The 19,960-nt window shown below is 37.1% G+C and overlaps 1 protein-coding gene across 4 annotated transcripts in view; it reads left to right on the top strand.

Annotated features, from left to right (window-relative positions):
- Window positions 1-19,960, top strand: part of VCAN (versican) — a 105,671-nt gene that overhangs the window by 79,658 nt on the left and 6,053 nt on the right. For 2 of the 4 annotated variants that reach the window (XM_004420391.3, XM_004420392.3), the window contains 2 exons: window positions 1,158-1,240; window positions 18,515-18,659. In XM_004420391.3, the coding sequence (XP_004420448.1) occupies window positions 1,158-1,240; window positions 18,515-18,659 (228 nt within the window). Of the gene's footprint in view, window positions 1-1,157; window positions 1,241-4,283; window positions 4,697-18,514; window positions 18,660-19,960 lie in introns of those variants that run through there. The other 2 variants (XM_087430081.1, XM_087430082.1) reach the window with 2 other exon arrangements.

The raw sequence follows: 19,960 nt of genomic DNA, 5'->3' as shown, positions 1-19,960 counted from the left end.
ATTCAACTTATTAAATCCCTCATCTGGGTGATCTGCTTAAAATCATCTCTCCTATATGAGCCCCCCATTTTGGGAAACATTCAACTATAACACAGGAATGCGTTTCTTGGTCTGTCAGCAATAATAGGTGAAACAGCATGCTATAGGTTGAATCATATGAAATTGCTATTCAATCATTTTTTGACGTACAAAAACGGCCACGTCTTATGGTTCAGTCTAATTCTTCCCAATGTTACTTTCTTGGTCTCTATTTTGAATATGTGCATACTTTAAAGGGAAAGTTGCTTTCAGTTATTTTAATCCTGCTAATTAAAGTTGAATTGTTAATAGCACCCTAATCTTATCTTTGGTGCATAATTGGTTATCATCCAATTTTCTAATTATTTTTGACCATAGAAAGTGGGCTTCATATCAAGAACATAAATAGATGGAGACTGAAAGCTAATGAAACTTATTACCAGAGCTGTTTAATAACTCCTTAAACTATAGCCAAGAGGAGGGCAGCTAGCTTTTATGTAGCAAATATGTAGACATTTTTTGCTCATGAAGCATTGTTTGATGCTCTATTAAATCTGTCCTCATGATGCCTGCTATCTTTTAGAAGTTTGATTGTTAATTTGCAATCTGGATAGAGGTTCATTTAACTTTTTTACATGGTATCCTTGCCAGTGACTCATCTCATGGTGAAAGTAATTATTTTTGAGGATAACTGCAGAACTGTCTGGTCTAGGTTGTTCACTGTTTAAAATGCTTTGAGAAGAAACATGTGGCTTCCAAAGTGAGGCTAGCATGGGGAAGGTCTGTCACATTTTATTGGGTCACTGAATTTTTGCCAATGGCATAGCTTAATGAAAAAATAAACGAGAAGTTGTTATCGTGAGTAAGGATGGAAAAAATCATTATAGTAAACTGCTAGGGAAACAGTTGTCTATGTCTGATATTTTAATATTTTACAATGTTTGCAAATTAGCTTTTTGTTTAAAGCACAATAAGCAGAAGACAAAAGATAGACTATGAGAGATTTTTATGAGCAACTAAACAAAACTCCAGCCAGAAAAGAGGATGCATGATTCACTCTGAAAATAATTTTATTTGATACATTTCATCCATATATGGGAAAGGTAGTAAAAATATCTGCATCGTTTCCCATCTCTTAGGTGTGGGTCATGATTATCAGTGGATAGGCCTCAATGACAAGATGTTTGAGCATGACTTTCGCTGGACCGATGGCAGCACCCTGGTAAGTTGCTGATGAAAACGATGCCAATTCTACGAACTTGGTGCTGTGTGCTGATTGTATGTTATGGAGGGCGCATTCACCTGGAGACCAGTTAAGTGATTTGATCAGGGTCACTCAGTGAAATAGAGGGGAGTTAGAATAGAGTTCCATGCAAACTGGTCCAGCTACCAGTGCTATCTTTGAAAGAAGAGTTGGTAGTCTCTTTAAAAGAGATTTCCATTCAACCGGAAAACTGCATAATCAGCAGAATTGCCTCAGGTCTGTCTTTCAGATGGTTGTCTTTGCTTTTTACAGCTTCAAAGCAAAAAGGAAAACAATAAATGTAAGAGAAAAGGCCTTAAAAACAAAAAACTTTATCTCTGACATAAGTACTGTGGAAATCTACTATAAGGCATGGCTCATTTTTATCCATGGCTCATTTTTATCCAAACAAAAATGCTCATTTGTTTGTCTTAATTATGATCTTGTGAATTTTCTTTCATTCAACTGATTATATACTTTTTAGCTTTTTTACTTCTTAAAGAAAGGAGGGAATTGGTAATATTGACCACAACCTTGAGTTGGCTGGAATAAGGTTCTTAAGTCAGGATAGGGGAAGCTGTTTTGAGTCACTACTAGTAAATACAAATGAGTCTAATTTTTTTAGAAATAGTTCAAGTGTGGTTAGCTATACTAGGGGTTCTAGGCTCTGGCTGTTCATTAGAGTCACCTGGGGAGCATAATTACAAAACCGGGCCTGGGCCTCAGCTCAAATTCATTAAAGCAAAACCTCTGGCAGCTATATTTTCTAAGTGTTCCTGGGTTGATTCTAAAATGCAGACAAAGTTGAGATCCACTGGGCTAGACAGTAAGTGTAAATTAAATCCTAAATTAGATAAATAAGAAGAAAGATTGAAAATAATTTTTAGGGCCGGCCCAGTGGCACAAGCGGTTAAGTGCACGTGCTCCGCTGCGGCGGCCCGGGGTTCGCCGGTTCGGATCCTGGGTACGCACCGATGCACCGCTTGGCAAGCCATGCTGTGGCAGCGTCCCATATAAAGTGGAGGAAGATGGGCATGGATGTTAGCCTAGGGCCAGTCTTCCTCAGCAAAAAGAGGCGGATTGGCAGATGTTAGCTCAGGCTGATGTTGCTCAAAAAAAAAAAAAGAAAAGAATTTTTAAACTCTTTTTGTGTGTGAATTACTTAGATGCTTAAATTTCATTCATCATCTGCCACTCATCTGGATTTAATGAGTTTGGCAAAATATAAAGCTCTCCTAGAACAGATGCCAAAGTGGCCTCTGCTTTTGGAAGCTCTGCTCTGTCTGTTGAGGAAAGCTTCTCTGTGCTCTTATGGACATAACGCTCAGCTCATCTTGTTGTCAGTCACGATCCTAAGCACTTTGCATCTGTCTGTTCCTCACGATAACCTGTAAGAGAGGCATCAGATGTTTCACAGATGGAGAAAGGGAAGGTCAGTTAGGTTGATATTTTTGCCCCGAGTCACAATGTTATTAAGTGGTGAAGCCAGTGTTTGAACTCAGGACTGTCTCGAAAGCCACTGTTTCTTCTGGCTGGCACCTCCTTGGCTTTAAAAGGTATCCCTTATTACATTTTGCTTTGAGCAACCCTGAAATAAAGCCTGGCTTGCTCTCTTTCTGTTATCACTGCATGTTTAGTCAGCACTATTTTTCATTCAAGTTTATAAGTAGGTTCTTGGTAAGAAGCAGAAAAAATAGGGAAGGTAGATTCTCCATAAAATATATTCCTAGTAAGGTATATGAACCACATCCTCTGGATCAATAGTCTCATTTTTATTCTAACTGTCCTAGCTGGATGGTGTATCTGCAGTTGTTGTATCTGTATGTTTTCATTTTGTTGAAATGAATAATCATTTCAGGGGGATAATTTTGGTTTGTTAGATTAACATTGGTTGGTATGGCATGAATCCTTATATATTAATTTTCATTGAATATAGTTTTGTTTTTATTAATTTAATTTATAAGTAAACATAAAAATTAAAAGGATTTTTTCTGTATGTTACAGATATACAGAAACTGTTTTTTTTTTTTAATTTTGTTGACATATATTATATAGTTTAGGTATTTAATAAGTTTTCCCTTGTTGAATGCATACTTCATTTTTATGGGATAAATTGAATTTTGAAGATACCTGCTAAGTCTTCCTTGCATAAACTTTGCCTTATAAATAGCCTAGTGAAAAGTGCAAGTCCTTGTAAGCTCCCGGCTCTGTTACAGAAGCTAGACTGCCAACAACTCAGGTGGCCATTTCCAGTTGGTACTTATTTGTGCCTTACAGACCCGGACCATGACTTGTCTCAAAGTGTACCTGTATGTTCTGGGCCTGAGCCTAGAAGAGTTGCAGTTGGCCAAGTGGAGTGTGTGTAAAGTCTGTCATTTATTCAGAATTTACAGTACCGACCTGATTGGGCCAAATTCCTGACTGTTTCCTATCTGTCGTTGGTTTTATAGAATTGATTTGTATGTTTTCATTCTTAGCATTTTTTTGTGCTGCTAGATATTTATTCTGATCTCTCCAGTAGCAGTTCAGCTCTTCAAAGAAGTGGTTCTCTTGCCTGCTTTTTATTTCTTATGGTGTCTAGGATAAGGCCCTGTACTCCCTGTGAGCTTGGTGAATAAGACTGAATACTGGCTTATATCTGGCAGCTATGTGAGGTCTGGGGACTATCTTAGGGAATTTCTCTCCCCTGTCAGGTGCCACTCAGGTGAGCTTGACCCATTAGATGTCACTATTCCACTATGCTGAAGCAGCTGTCTTCAAAATATTTTTTTCATCTGTATCCTTTAATTTTTAATGGACTGTGAAAACGGCTGTGAAGGAAAAATAACTTAATTACCATTTCAGTAGTCTATACTGGTCCTAAACTTGGTAAATAAGCAAGCATTGCACTTTGTGGAAAGAGAAATATTGGTCTTCTCCAGAAATTTTCAGAGGAAGATAACATAACCTAATATAGGTAATTGTGCAATGTAAACAAGAACCTTACTCACAATTAATTCACACTTTTAATTGAAACCTACAGGTTATGGAGAGAGCACCAAGTGAGGGCCTCAGTTTGAAGAAGGCAGCAAATGAATTACATAAACAAGCCAAGTTTATCAAAGAAATGACACAAGTAAATCCAGAAAAAACTCTGACAGACCCTTGGTTTCTTCTTAATTCACTCTTTGTGTAAAATAACAGTGTGCTAAGGAGTGTCCTTTAACTTTGAACATTTTGGAACAGAAAAGCCCATCTGCCCAACAGCAGGACTCCCTCCCATTTGACTGATCTCCGGCCCAATTGCCTGCTTCTCCAATCACCTTTGCCTTTGTCCCTTCCTTTAGGAGACGACCTAGGTGTCTCTTAAGCTCATTTGTAGTTCTTTCCACAGCCACCATCCCCTTAACAGGTTCCATATGTGCTCAGGCCTTTCAATAAAATAGTTCTCCTTTGTTTCGCTGTTTACTCTAAGTGACTTGCTTTTGAAAATCCCCTCATAGTAAACTCTTCATCAGGGAAAGCTGTATCTGCTTACACTTGGAAATGGTGTTAACTGGACTGTGTGCAATGTTAAGGACTTTGTTTATGTTTTAGAGGGATTTCTCCCCTCTCCCTCCCCTCCATTTTTTGTTTGAAGGATTTATTGCAGCTTATCCTTCGTGGGAGGTAGAGCTGTACTAAAACAAAAAGGACCTTTGATATTTACCGCATATTATCTTTTGTTGCTCAGTCTTACAATTCAGTGAAAACAAACAAGTTTATATTAGGTCTCAATTTCCATAATTTCTATTCTTGAAATAATTAAATTTTGCTTCCAATAAACTTGCAGTATAATTATATCATATTTAACATGATTATGCTTCACAGCTAGACTAATTCAATTGATATGCTTCTACTAAATTAATAAGGTTATTTGGCCGAGTTATCTAAATTGCCCTTTTTCTTCAGAGTCTGGTTGATGCATTTCACATTATTGGCCTCTATCATAGGATGTTGAGATCATTAATAAAATGCCAAATTCTTGTTTTTTTATATCTTAAAAATCTTTTTAATTATTTATTTGGAGTGTTCACCCAATACATTTCATAAAAGTGTACCCATGAATAAAATTGTTCCTAGCCTTACCCTGGTGATTTATGTTAATGTCATTTTCTCTCCACACATTTCGGTTTTCACTTTGTCACTTGGTTTTCTACTAACCAGTCACATTTCAGTTTGTCCCTGGTTTTCTACTAACCAGTTACTCTTTAACTTGACTATTGATCTATAACGGCAAAATACCCCAAGTGCTTTATTAGAAACCCTGACAAATAACTTCGATAATGAATTACTTTACTTGTCACCCAAGTAATGTCTTCAAAGACACTAAGTTAAACCATCCAAGTTAAATACACATTAAAGCTGGCGAACTTAAACAAACATTTCTTATCTGGCTTCTCTACTATTAGCTGGACTTTTAAGTTCTTTCTTGAACCTATTGTTAAATGAATGACTAGTCTGGAGTGTTTCCCCCAGATCTGTTTTCCAGTGCCCATGACCTTCCTCTCCCCTTGCTATGAACTCTCGTTACTCCCTTCTTAAAATTCTTCACTGTCTTCCTCTTGCCTTCAGTATAAAATTCCGATTATTAGCATGGCAAACGGAGCCCACCAACTCTATCTGCCACTTCCTAAGCTATATCATCTCAAAATGCTCATAGTTCCTGGAGTGCACCATGACATCTCCTTCCTGCCGATCTTTGCATACACTTGCCCTGGAGCTTAGAATGTTCTCACTTCTTGCCCTCATTGCATTTAATAAACTTCAGATACCTTGCTTAGCCAAGATTCATCTTCTTCCAGGAAGCCTTCCTAGCTGAGTGACTAAGAGCCCCTCTTCCGTGTTCCAGAAGCCCTTTGTGTCCTCTTCCCATCCTACCACTGACCCCTGTGGGGTCAGTTTCCTGACACTGAGCTTTCTGAGGCAGGGATTAACTTTCAGCTCTGTTTTTTCAGCACCTGGCAGAGTGGTTGGCAAAAATAGATACTTAATAAATGTTTTTTGAATGATAATCAATATCCATACATTGCTCAACCAACTCACTTTGTTATTTTTTGCATCCTGAAATGACCAATTAAGTCTTTTGGCTGAATTTCTTTATGACAATTCTTGTTTATCTAAATTAAATATTTTATTTCAAGTTGTACCAGTATGAAAAACATTAAAACATAATAGGTGAGATTTCAAATATGGTGAGAAAAAAAATGTTCCTCAAAAACAGAAGTAGATAGCTGAGCATAAGCATCTTGCCAAAGTTATTAATCTAAAGGAAAACAGATGTTCCTACTAGAAATGATGACAGTTTTGTCCATGGTTGTCGCAAGAATACATTTACGATAAGCTCTGGGAAGGAAAAATGAAAAGCAAACTTTTTAACCTCTGCCACCCCTGCAGGCTTGAGTTATCTCAGGGAGGGTTTTCCATGAAGCTTTAGGAAACCAACAATTACTCAAAACTTTGAAGGAGGTTTTTTTTTCCCCCCTAAGGTAGGCACATATTTTTCATTATACTTTCTGAAGAAAAATGACTTTAAAAAACCTTATTATCCAAATCCAAAATGTAGTGAAGCAAGCAAAAGGAAATCTCACTCCTGAATGTTAGTAGCTCATTTCATTTTTTTATAGATTGCTTGACCAAGGATGAATTGTTGCCTGAGGTTGGACAGAGCTTCATTTATTCATCCACTATCCAAGTCTGTTCTTTCAAGCACAGAGGGAGCCAGACATCAGGGAACACTGTAGAATCATTTATATTTCTCTGTCTGTATACTTCCTAGCAAAATCATATTCATAACTTCCTTTTCAACTACAGACTATGGTGTGTCCGTGGACAGCACAATTAGGAGATATTATTTGAAACTGTTAAGTGCCTTAATCACACTACTTTTTATAACTTGCCTCCCCAACCTGTGGTTTAAAATCAACCCATGGACCTCAGAGATTTAAAACTGTTACCATCTTGCTCCCTCCTCTCTGACCCCCAGGAATATAATTCTCACAAGGGGAGAATTTTCCTCCTTTCTCTCTTCTCTTCAGTGAGTTGCCGCAGCACCATCAAAGCTTAGCCCTCACCACTGGGGATCGGATGCTTCAGTGGATCAGATGCAGTCACTTCAAAGGAAAATGTCACCTCAGATAGGGCTGTCCAGAGGTTGAGGATTGAATAGAACTGACAATCCAGTTCCCTTTTAAAAATGTTGAGGAGCTTTTGGAGAATTTGATTTGTTCGGCAAAAAAACACTGACTTTATTCTTATATGTTTTAAAACCATTTCCTACATCTCTTCCACGTTTTCCTTCTGTCATCTCTATTTTGTCAGCACTCAGTGTCAACCCTTGCGAGGCTGCTAGCTTGTCAGCTTCCTGGAAAGTAGTCACGACCTCCTCCTTCTCACTCTCCGGTGTCTGCTTGGAGAAGACAGAGACTTCCTCTCCTCTGCACTTGTCTGAATCTAGACAGAAACTTCTAGAATAAGTTGTTAATTTACAGATCCATAAATGTCTTGTTTTTGAGCTCTAACCAACTCATCTTGCCCCTTGATAGTTATGATATAGATTTAAAAAGGCTGATTGATAGCTTCTGTACGTAAAAAAATCCTACTTGAAATATATTTCTGGAAAATAACTGAATTTTGCATTTTTTTTCATTTTGATAAGTATAGTCTAGCATTGGCAAGCTGGCACACCTAAAATTTGGGACACTCACTTGCTCTCCTGGTCAGAGTCGATGGGTGAGAATAGTTGTGGATTTGACTTTAAATTCAGAGGCCCCTATTCTTCTTTCATAAATAAACACATCAGCCTGTCAAGCAAAGTATTGTGAGAAAAACCAGCTTTGAAAAAGGTAGCAACAATAAAGAAATAGCCCTTAACCCAGGAAGACACACTTAAAAGGGGCAGACAAAAGGAGTCACAAATCGCAGCCCGTAAACCATTATTCTTTTTCTACAGGAATGTATCATTATTACCCTTTTATAAACACAGAGGTTCCTATTCTCCTCCCTCTCCCAGATGTCTTGGACATTGAAAAGAGAATTAGGAGTATTAACAAATTCCCGGTGTTTTCTAAGCTTGTTGGTAGGTTTCTGCTCATTCAAAAGGATTGTGCATGATTTGGCAGAAAACAATGCAAAAGAAAACCGCCAAACAAAAACTTAAGGTTTACCTTTTCTACCTGAAAATCTTAGAAGGCTTTCTATAAAGTATTTGCAGATGGCTGTGTGTTGGCCCTGGCGTGGTTTTAGCTCCAAGTCAAATGCCACTTCTCTGTGAACAAGTCACACTGCATATCAACATTAATTTAATTATGCTAAACCTCACAGGCTTCATTATATTAACCTAAAAGCCAACAAAAACATATGCCATTTCCTTCTCCTTTAACACATTACTCATGAGTGGAAGAATTCTCAGTTTCTTTTCTGCAGAAGACCACTGAGCTCTTAATGAAAATTTTTACTTGTGTTGCGGTTCAATTTGATTTGAAACCAAGATCTGGTTCTTCTGATTCTATGTGTAAAATATAACGGGTCATAGAGCGGTTCTAGAACACACAGCCCTCATCTCCACCTTGCCTTTACTTGAGTGCAGATAGCTAGTCAAGGTCAACAGCTGGAAGAACGATATTTGCCCATCACTGAAAAATCATTTCATAATTGACAAGATTATCCTAAAAAAAGATGAAGAAAATTTATCAATGCAGCAGTTCCTTCTCACAGATGCTTTTCCAACAGTGCTCTATGTAACTTTAAAATCACTTACAGATATTTAAATTTAATTGCTAATTAGTTTAAGGCAATGCGTGGAAAAGGCAAAAAAAAAAAATGTCAAATGAGTTTTGTCAGTTTCACGTTGCATTTGGATAGTTAGCACTTCCTGACTGAAGACCTGTGCAAACAAGCTCTGGAAGAAGGAACCCAACTGGCACCATGCATGGGAGGGATTTAATGCAAGTGGCTCTGTGGAGCTCTGCCTGGGGCTCCCCCATCTCCCCGGGGTCTCACAGTGGGAGTAACTCACATCCTTTGGAAAATGCTGTTGATAATTACTGCTTTGTCGGGCAGTGAGCTCACGCTATTACACAAGATTAGTGCTGTGCTCAAGAGCTGGCAGATTGTCTCTCCCGCACAGAGATTTGCCAGCTAGGAAAATAATGGGCATGTTGCCACTTTAACAACTATCAGGAGACCCCAAGTTAGTTTTTCCTCCCTTCAGCATATTCATGTTTGTAGGATCCAACTCCAGGCTACCAGCCTAGGGCAGTGACACCAAAACAAACGTCTCTTTCTCCTTTAAAACAAAGCTGCTCTTTTCCTTTTGGTTGTTCACCTAAAAGACAACAGTGAAACCATAACCTCCCTTAAAACGTAAATAAATATGGACTCAGAGCAGAATAACCTTAAGCAAGTACCAGGATCAGAAGAGAGTGTATCTCTACCTTGCAGGGAGGTCATTTGCCCCAACAAGTTAAATTTAAAAAGTTAAATGTACCCCTCAGAGACTGCAGACAATTGCCTACTGTGTACTACAGCCATCTAGGAAAAAAAGGCATTTGAAAGTCACAAAATGTTTTGATTTCTGTAACAAGTAGTCCTGCTAGCCTCCTTGCAGATAACCGTCTGACCTGTGTGCTGAAAGGCGGCAGGTCACCCAGAGTGCTTATTCTGAGTTCTTTCTTTAGTGAAAAAGTGGCTTCTTATCAGCGTACATTTCAAACGGGCAAGCCGTCCTCTTGGGAAAGCGTTTTCTATTTGGAGTTTTGGGGGTTATCTGCTTCCCCTTGGCATCACTGCATTTGGATGTTATTTGTAGCTGTGGGAGCCCAGCAGTGGCACCATCAGTTCCGGGTGATAAAAGGAATTTGAACACAGAGAAGTCAGCTTTAGTGCAGGTGTGATGTTTTTACAGCTAATCTAGATAACTTTTTACCTAAAAACAAACTCAAGGTGAATCACGCAGACGTGAATTTGTGTGTATAGGTGTTTGTTTATGATCTGCCCCGTTCTGAGGATTTTAGGTGGATTCTATAGATTTGGCTTTGCTTCTGATTCAGGTTCACCGTTGATGTAAATCATCAGATAGTTTAAAAAGGCAAAGTGGAGAAAAATAAACTATTTAGATGAACGTTTTAGTCAGATAGAAAATTCAGGTCGTAGCTTCAATGGCTTGTAACAGAATGAATGCAATCCAACTGGTAAATATTATTTAGCTGAGGTCCATCTTCTAGCCAAGTTTTCTCTTCATGCTTTCCCTCATAAAACTGAGAGGACATATCACAGATAATCCTTTAATCTTTTTTGCCACATGGAGTAAATAATCATGATTTTGGGGGGTATTCTTAATTCTGTTTAGTTAACAGTGACTTAATTGGTAATTCGTAATATAACGATGGCTGGATATCACCACCTAGCGGCCATGTTGTATTTTGCCTTTCAAAACTTCATCTTCCCAGAAGTCCACTTAGGTCTATGCAGGAATGATATTCTCTTGGATTAAGTTCCTGTAGCTTTTTGAGTTTAAAAATTCTAGTATGAATTGCATTATATTGTGAACCTGAAAGTTAAATGTGAAATGAGATGATTTTTCAAATGCAGCATGAAGCTAACACATGGAGTCACATGCTTACTAAAATCCTAACAACTGAGGCAAATATGAGGACCAGTCTTTCTCGTATCTTCACTTGATACACAGTAATAGAACCAGCGGAAAGTTTTCCTTGGCTAGTTCCCTTGGTATGTGAAGCTGGAGGACTTTTTTGGCTTTCTTATGAAAATTTTTTACAGTGAATTAAATTAGCAGTGTTTAGGGGGAGAGAGGGTAGGTGGAGAGTAGTGATTGGACTGTTCATGGAAAAAAATTCCAGATTATAGCTTGAAGCCTTAGTAAATTCTCCCAACAATTATGATAATATATTATGTCATAGAATGGCTTCATTGGACAAATGTCAAGAACGGTTTTTATCAATGGAATGTGTGATTAATTGTTTAAATGTGCTTGGTAAAATCCATAATAGTTTGAAAATGTAGAGCCTCTAATTGGCCGTTTAAGATAATCTAAATGATCGTGTATTTTAAGGAATAAAAGGTGACTCCATCTAAAGTGGAAAATTGTAGCTAAATATGTGGATAAGTCAATGATAGGTAGATCGATAGAGCAGGCCCTTGGTGGCTGCAGATTCAAGATTTGCAGTTTCAGTTATACATGAGAGACCCTGAAGATCCACAATATGAAATAATTTGTAGTTTTTACTCAGGCACAAATTTGAACTGCAGCCAATGGCTAGCTATGTGTAAGAATTGTTCAGTTAGCTGTCAAGTCTGTCTAACGGACAGCTCAGTTTTCCCATCTCAAGGTGTGGGTTGCTATTGACTCTGCTAACCATTTAACCATTTTGGATCTTCTCTATTGCATTCATGGTGGGAACCTATCTGTTACACAGGTCTGTGTGAATAGGGGCATTCCCAAAGGTCTTAAATATATCCTTCCCTAGTGCCAAGAAGTACTGTATTTGTAGGTGTGTGTGATGGTGGTAAATCTCAAATTTGTGTCTCACAAAAAGATGAACTTTAATTGTATTCAGCATCTGTGAAAATTGCTTTTTCTTTTCAGTAGAGAGGAAAACAAGAGATTCTAAACAGAGTATCTTAATTCTTTAGGAGAACTAGTAAGTGCCACTGATTATTCTTTGTAGTTATTTGACCAAGTTAACAAATCATAAAATCTCAATGAAGAGAATTTGAAATGAGTCAAATATCATGGAGAAGGCTAGTTGTCAATTAAGTTTTGATAAGACCAGTTGCTTTGAAAATTTCTTCGTTTTAAGATGCTAATGAAAGAGATTTAAAAACAAGATTCTTTAATGTTCTGGGAATTCTTTCTCTACTAGAGGTTGAAGCATGACCTTGTATCTTCAGAGTTTTGATTTTTGAATTGACATTCGCTTTTAAAGACTTTAAAAAAAAGTTGACGTGGAAAAACAAAAACTATTTTGGAATGTTGCATAGAGGGGTAAGAATAAGTCATTCTACGGTTCAAAAATCTTCCTTGCTCCAGCCTTGCATTTTCGCCACCCAGCTGTTTGCATATTTCCTCATATATCTATTTGTTTATATATGTATCATGTGAAGGACCAGCTGGGATGTGACTGTCACAGCAGTAACTGACTAAACTGGATGGTCTTGTTCCCTTTCTTTAACTGAAAGCAGTGCTCCAAGCTGAACCCAAGCAAACTCCTTTTTTAAAGCAAAGCACCTAGTTTATTTCTAAATCTTGTGTATTTATGACATAATGATTTTTAACCTTAGAAAAAATGCAGTTTTCCATCTCTGCATAAGGAAAAGGTCAGTTGGTTACACTACACTTTTATCATCAGTTTGTTTTGTTCTTCTTTCTGATGCTAGTTATCTGCTGAGATTTTAGGGCCATTGATCATGGCCGCATTGTGTGTATTTTAAAGATAAAAGATACTCTGGTATCTCTGAATGACAGTTGGGACTCCTTGACACTATACAATCAGAGACTCACCTTGAAAGGATGTCAACCCCGTCTGACTTGAGTAGATTGCTGATAACTTTCAAAAGCGGAGACTCCACCCCTAAACAAACACACTCCCTGCCCCCCACCCACCCCCTCCCCAGTCCGTTGATTGAATCAAGTTGGAGACTTGCAAAGAGCTGAGAAGAAGACAATAACTCTCTAGCCATTGTGCTTGGGAAGAATTAGTCAAGTCCCTCTTAGATCTGTGGGATTGAGGTCGTTCGTTCTCTGAGAGCGAAGAATGTTGGCAGGCAGGAAAGTCCTGGTTGGTCAGAAGGCCTGCAGGATAATTCTTCTCCTTTATGTTAATGTGAGACAGAAGTAAATGTTTGACAATAAAATACAGATTATTTGGAACAAAATAATCTAAGCATTTATAAAGTTTGATAGATTTTGATGAGTAACTTTAGTCTGCTCTGAATTTTTCGTCTCAATATTAGAATTAATTCAAAAGGAGTTCTCTGGCTTGTGAGACAATTTTCATGTGAGAGGACTGTACTTAGCTGTTGGATTTTGGCCAGGGCTTTTTGAATCATTTTATGCTTTTGGCAGCTGATTTGCTTGAATCTAATTGGGGGGAAAAGAAAGAGAAAATAATAACTATAAAGTTAGTAAATCCAATTTAATCGAAATGGTTGTCATTTTTGGCACTTTTTTTTTACAGATACAGAGAGGTAGTCATTTAATTGGAACTCAAAAAATAAAGTAACTTTATCATATAATGTACAGCATTAAGGGGTTTCATTCTAGGTGTAAAATAATTATCTCTTTCTAAAATGCAAGTTTGTTGCAAGAAAATTTTACATCTGAGCTGGTTCTCCTCTGCATCAGCTATTCGAGTTTTATGTCATAATTTTCTCTGCCATCAGAAGAGAACGAAGTGCAAAGTAATTTAGGATTCTCTTTTCAGGCGTAGTATTGATCTAATTCTAGTCTCTGGAGGAGGCAACAAGAGTTCGGGTTTGGGATGGGGAACATGAGTCTCTGAGACACAGACAAATGTGCAGAGGTCTGGTGAGCATTTATTTCTGTCAATGGTGTTAAAAAGAATTCTCCGCAAGCCATGCTGGCTTTTTGAAATAATTCTTATTTTGCTCACCCAGCCCCAGGAGAAGGTTGATCCAGGATAGATCACCCAGGATGTTTACTTGCAATCCCAAACAAGGAGAAAAAAATCCAAGTGGGAGTGGGGAATTTTTCTCTGCTCATTTCAGGGATCTATATTTCTGTATGTATGAGACACTGTCTGTGTGAGAGAGGCTCTGGTACCTTCTTATAACTCACAGTTGATTTCCCGAGGAGAGATCTCTTCCTAACATTGAACTTCAGTGAAAAAAATACATTATTAAACCTAAGTCAAAGATTTATTTTTTATACTCTTTCACTCTGCAAGTGATGTTAAATAAAGCTGTAAGGAATTCAGGAGGAAACAAAGAAAGTTGTTCAGAAAACTGGAGTTTCCTTTGCTAAGTCAGTTTGGCAATAACATGAAGCAAAATCAAAGCGTCCTAGCCAAAAGAAATCTGCACCATAGAGCTATCAGATATGAGGTAATAGTGTGACATGCCTGTGGGTCTCAGACACTCTTATAAAAACCACAGACCTAAAATTTGGTCCCGCACCATTAAGCCACAGCTCTGCTAAGCAACAACACAGAACACATGTTTTAAATCACTGTTGCAAGCCAAATGTAATTCCCACCAAAAACAATTAAATCTTTTACCAGAGGTCTGAGTCTGGGTAGCTTAAACCCTGAGAATCACTTCAGCAGTGTGGACCTGAATCTCATTTCAGTGTGAAAAGGAGACGGTGATTCAGAGCAGTAGGAAATGTCAGCTGCAAAATACATGGCAGTCAAGCAAGTTGGGTAACTTGAAGTGAAATTTGTTGAGGTTAGATTAAAAAAGAGTTAGCTAAGAAATCTGTAAGTCCTTTTGGATAGCTGCATAGATCATTTTATAATGTTCATTTTTACTGATTAGAAAAATAATTCACACTCACTCTAGGGGAGTTGGAAAACATGTAAGCATATATAGAATAAAATATTATCTCCCAGACTCATACTACTCAGATGTAAACTTTATAACATTTTACTGCATTTCCTTTTGGTCTTTTACACACATACACACACACACAGCTGCATCTGAGAGTATGTATAAAATTTGAATCATTGTATATTTTTAGTGCTTTGCTTTTTAACTTAACATTTCTTTTTGTATTTCCCATCTCCATATATATTCTTCAAAGACCAGATATTTAATGGTTGTATAGTATTCCATTGTCTGGCTATACCATAATTTATTGAATATATGTTAGCCCTATAGATCATTTCTCATTTACTGATAGTGTGTTTGAGATAAAACATTGTTCACATCTCTAATTATTTTTTAGGATAGAATTTTATAAGTGGAATTATGGGATCCAAGGGTAGGAACTTTTTGAGGCTCTTGACGTGTATTGCCAACTGTTCCAGAAAGGTTATTTACTTCCACTGCCTATGTCTGCGATTGCCTGTCTCACTTATCATTTGCCAGCAGCAAGCAACATCTTTGATTAGGGGTAGATGTAGATAGGGAAGAATGCAACATACTCTGTGGTTCATTATTTCTAAATCTCAAATTATTTATTAAACAACACCAGCATGTACCAGGCATAGTTCCTGGCACTAAGGATACAGTAGCAAACAAAAGAACCTAAAATTCCTGTCCTCAATGAACTTTGTTCTACTGGGGTGAAAAAATACAACGAATAAGTAAATTATATAGACTATTAGAAGGTAATGAGTTATGATGAAAAATAAAGCAAGGAAGGGAGATGGATAGTGTGATTGGGGACAAGGAAGGGAGGGCATCGCACAGTTTGCACATACTATTAGGATGTTGGAAATTTTTCACCTTTGAGGACATTTGCTAGTTTCTTGTAAGAGGTTAGTTAGAAAGTAAGCTAAAGTATTGAGCTCCAAAATCCAGATTAAGTATTTGAGGAACTCTGGAATCATTGACCATAAAAGTATTAAATGTAGATTTTTGTTAGTTTTAAGAAATTTCTATTGTTGTGTTTTTCCTTTTACCCTACTTTAATTCATCTGTTAAAGACAGCTTAGTTATACATCAGCAACAGGCTGACTAGAACTTGTAAACCTCTGCTTTGTTGCTCCATTTCCTTGTCTATTATCTATTAAAGGGGAGTAGGAAAAAAAGGCTTGGTGGGTGGAGGATGAGGGATAATAAGGCAAGGGAAGTAAGCAAAGAAAAGCAAAACAGAGAAATCATTAGAAACTCAGTTCAGAGCATGTGTCAGTTCCTGGTTGCAGGGAGACCTGCCAGTCAGAGAGTTCTTTAGTGAGTGTGGTCCCCTGAGCTTCCCTCCCAGGCCATCTGTGGGTGACTCAGTGCTATGATTCAGGCTACTAGATCTGGGTGTAAATCCATCTGATTTCTGGATTAGGTGTTCCACCAGAGAAATAAAAACAACCTTCATTCTTTGTTTTGTCAAAAAAGAAAAAACAAAAACACCTTTGTTAAGCTTCTCTTGGTTCTTCGCAATTTTGTCACTCTTCAGGGACTCTTTCTTTATATAGCAGAGATCTCTTGTCCCCTATCTTAATTTTGGCATGATTGAGGAGGACTTTAAAGCAAAGCTAAGCAAAGAGATTGAAGGAGAAGGAAATGTAGAAGATCTTTTAATCCGGAGGTTTTCAAAGTTGAGTCTTCATCTCACAAGTTATTTTGTTACAGATTTAGGTGGTGTGTTTTCTTTGTGTTTTTTTTTTTTTTTTTTTTTTGCTGAGGAAGATTTGCCCTGAGCTAACATCTGTGCCAGTCTTCCTCTATTTTGTATGTTAGTCACCGCGACAGCATGGCTGCTAACGAATGGTGTAGGTCCACTCCCGGGAACCGAACCTGGGCCACTGAAGCAGAGCACACCAAACTTAACCACTAGGCCATGAGGCTAGCCCCAAAGGTTTAGGTTTTTACCCTATTTAAAAGTTTTAAAAGCTACATTCTTTTTTCCAAGAAAAAAGGCAAATTACAGATATTCTTTAGTGTATTTATTATACATTTTTAAGAGACATAGACATAGTCATGGTACCGTTGGGAATAAATAGTAGGACCATTTTTTGCATGCTCTGAATTGAGAACCACTGCCTTAACTCATACATACGGTTTCTTCTTCTCTGCCATTATCTTTCCTAAATAAAATCTCTTAACCCATTGTTTCAGATCACAGACTTATTTTAAATTTAGTTTAAGGAAAGACTAACAGATCTGTAGGCCCAGAAAAGATAGTCATATTAGCCTATCTATATTTCTACCATAGGAAGGAAGTTTGTCTCTACCAGTCTTGTCAGCGTTAGATGTGATGTGAAACATAACAGTAGGCAAAGCATAGTGGGAAAGTGACACTCAAGTTGAGCCAGAAGGACACTGAACAAACAAGCTTGTCCCATATCACATTCTAGTTAGGAGGAAGCCCAAGACTAGGAAAGTGGACTCTTATTTGTAGTCCCATATTATTTTCATCTCCCAAAGTTTGTTACTTTTGAATAAGCATAGGGACTGTGTTTTTCATATAATTATTGGTTGATATGGAGGCAGCATTTCAAAGTAACAAAAAATTGAACATAAACCAGAGAGTCCTGGGTGTAAGGTCCAAATTACTCCCAAACCTGCTAGATTGTTGTAAGAGAATGCATACCTAGTGCTTAGAAGAGGACTGCATCCATTTTAGGTGCTGAATAAATTGCATGTATTACTATGATGGAAGGCAAAAGATATTTCCGTTTATATAACATTGCTCAGAGTGGGGAATCAATAGATACCATTTAAAGATATAGATATAAAGATAACCAGTAAAAAAAATCAAATCAATAAAATCTTTTTTAATTATCTGAACACACATTACACAAAGAAAAGCAAACATATATTTATAGTAAGATATATCTTTAAAAGTTTATCTTTTATATCCATATGCATAAATATGATAAATGTTCCTGTTAAGAGAAAACAACTTCCAGATTAGATCATAAAGCAAAACTCAACTGTATGGCACACATAAGAATCACATCTAAAACAGAATAACTCAGGTTGAATATAAAATGATGGGTATAGTTTTATCAGGTAAATACATAAAATATAGCAGATACCTCAGTTTTTAACCAAATAAATGAATTTGGATAAAAACAATTACATTAACTAAGACAAAGAAAGATACTTTATAGTGGTAAAGATAGAAAGGAAAATAAAAATTCCGTCTTGCTTTATATATAAAATTATGTGCACATAAGAGCTGGAAGAAAACATGATGCATCAGAGTGATGAGATTCTGGATTTTTTTTCTTTAGTTCCACTTCCATTAATGCTGTTACAGTTAATAATAATAGCATGATTAAATTTCTTAAATTGAGCATTGATTATATATTTAGAAATCTAGGATAACTAGAATAAAATTCCTCAGATATAGCTCATTGCCAAAGAAAAAATACATATTTGTTGAAGAGAGACGCTGAGATCCATATATTGTCCACTTGGAGTGTAAAAGTCTTTTTCTTTACCACCAAAATCATTTCAGCTAGATGGTTCAACAGAAATTGTTGAGTCCATTTTAGAATGGAATCCTCTTGTGATGTAATGCCGCTGTCGCTCTTAGAATATGCTACTCTTTGACTATCACGTAGTTATCTTCCCTGTCCATTTTTACAGCAATATGAGAACTGGAGGCCCAACCAGCCAGACAGCTTCTTTTCTGCTGGAGAAGATTGTGTTGTAATCATTTGGCATGAGAACGGCCAGTGGAATGATGTTCCCTGCAATTACCATCTCACCTATACTTGCAAGAAAGGAACAGGTAATGATTACCCCAATAATAATGTATACTTAATCTGCATTTCAATCATCCAGTGAATTCAGGAAGACTAAACTTCATTCTTTAAGACACGCACTGGATGTGTCATGTACACCATCTCTCCTTCCTCTGGAATATTTCACTCTTCCAATACAATTGAAAAGTTTGTTTTCAGTAGTGTTTTCACCATAGATTTCAGGTGCTTAAGATAACAATGTAGCATTTATGTAGGAAAATCTACCTGGCAGTATCTTTAAGAAAAACAAGTGCCAGACCAAGAGCCTATAGACCAGTTTATTTTGATGAAGAGAGCATTAAAAAAAAATATTGGTTGTCAACATTTAAAAATTGGGATATATCATAAAATAATATGGATTTTTGACTTAAAAAAAAAGAACATCTGGTACCATTTGGACCGTGTTTAAATTTGTCCGCGGTTTGAAGCACTGGGGCTAAAAACCACTGCCCTCCCTCTGTGGGGACCACGGTCTCTAGTTCATTGCGGCCCTCAGTCCATCCTTCCCTGTTCTGCACTGCCTGGTCTCTGTTGCCATTTGAGTTTTTGAATCATTCTCTTAGAAGCTTATTGTATGCTTCTAAACCATGGAACAAAAAAGCAATCCCTATGTCTTTAGTTGAATATCTTCAAGATATGATAAAATAAAAACATGTGTAATGTAAGTTCCATAATGAGAGGGAATTGTTTAGTTGACATTAAACAGATAAAATTAAGGAAGTTGATTTTTTAAATGTGTGTCCTGTTTATTATTGACTAGTATGTTTGAATTTCTAAGGCACATTGTATAGACTTCTTCCTTAAACAAATAGGAATTCCATAAACATTTTTTAACCTGTTTGCAATTGATAATGGTGTTAAAGCATGAATATTTTGTCTCTAGACCTGGACTTTTACCCACCTCAACTGCGAGTACAAAGTACAAATGCAAAATATAAAATCAATTTGATTTGTCTTTGAATATAAAGATAATAAAACTAAAAATACACACTCTGTAAATATTTTAGGAAAAACTTAAACACCAATAGTGAGAAATTCTATTAGAAGAAAGAGAACACTAATCTACACAAAGCTCAGATGAAACGCAACTGTTACCCATGACTACTTTACTCTGCTCTTCTCTTATCTAAAGTAGAATTGACTCTGAATATCCTTTCTATATGAGCAGCTTTCCTGACTGTGCATTACTTCAGCACTTCTGCGATGGGACTTGTGAAAACAGCAAATCAAGTGTTTGCTGTTTTCCCTGTTTCTTGTGTAAGAAGTCTTTAATGAACTGTTTGTCTTT

This window comes from Ceratotherium simum, chromosome 4 (genome assembly GCF_057802395.1).
Source record: "Ceratotherium simum simum isolate JZ-2026a chromosome 4, ASM5780239v1, whole genome shotgun sequence".
Taxonomy (NCBI): domain Eukaryota; kingdom Metazoa; phylum Chordata; class Mammalia; order Perissodactyla; family Rhinocerotidae; genus Ceratotherium; species Ceratotherium simum.
The sequence above is the reverse complement of the archived record's forward strand: the minus strand, read 5'-3'. Positions and strand labels throughout refer to the sequence as shown.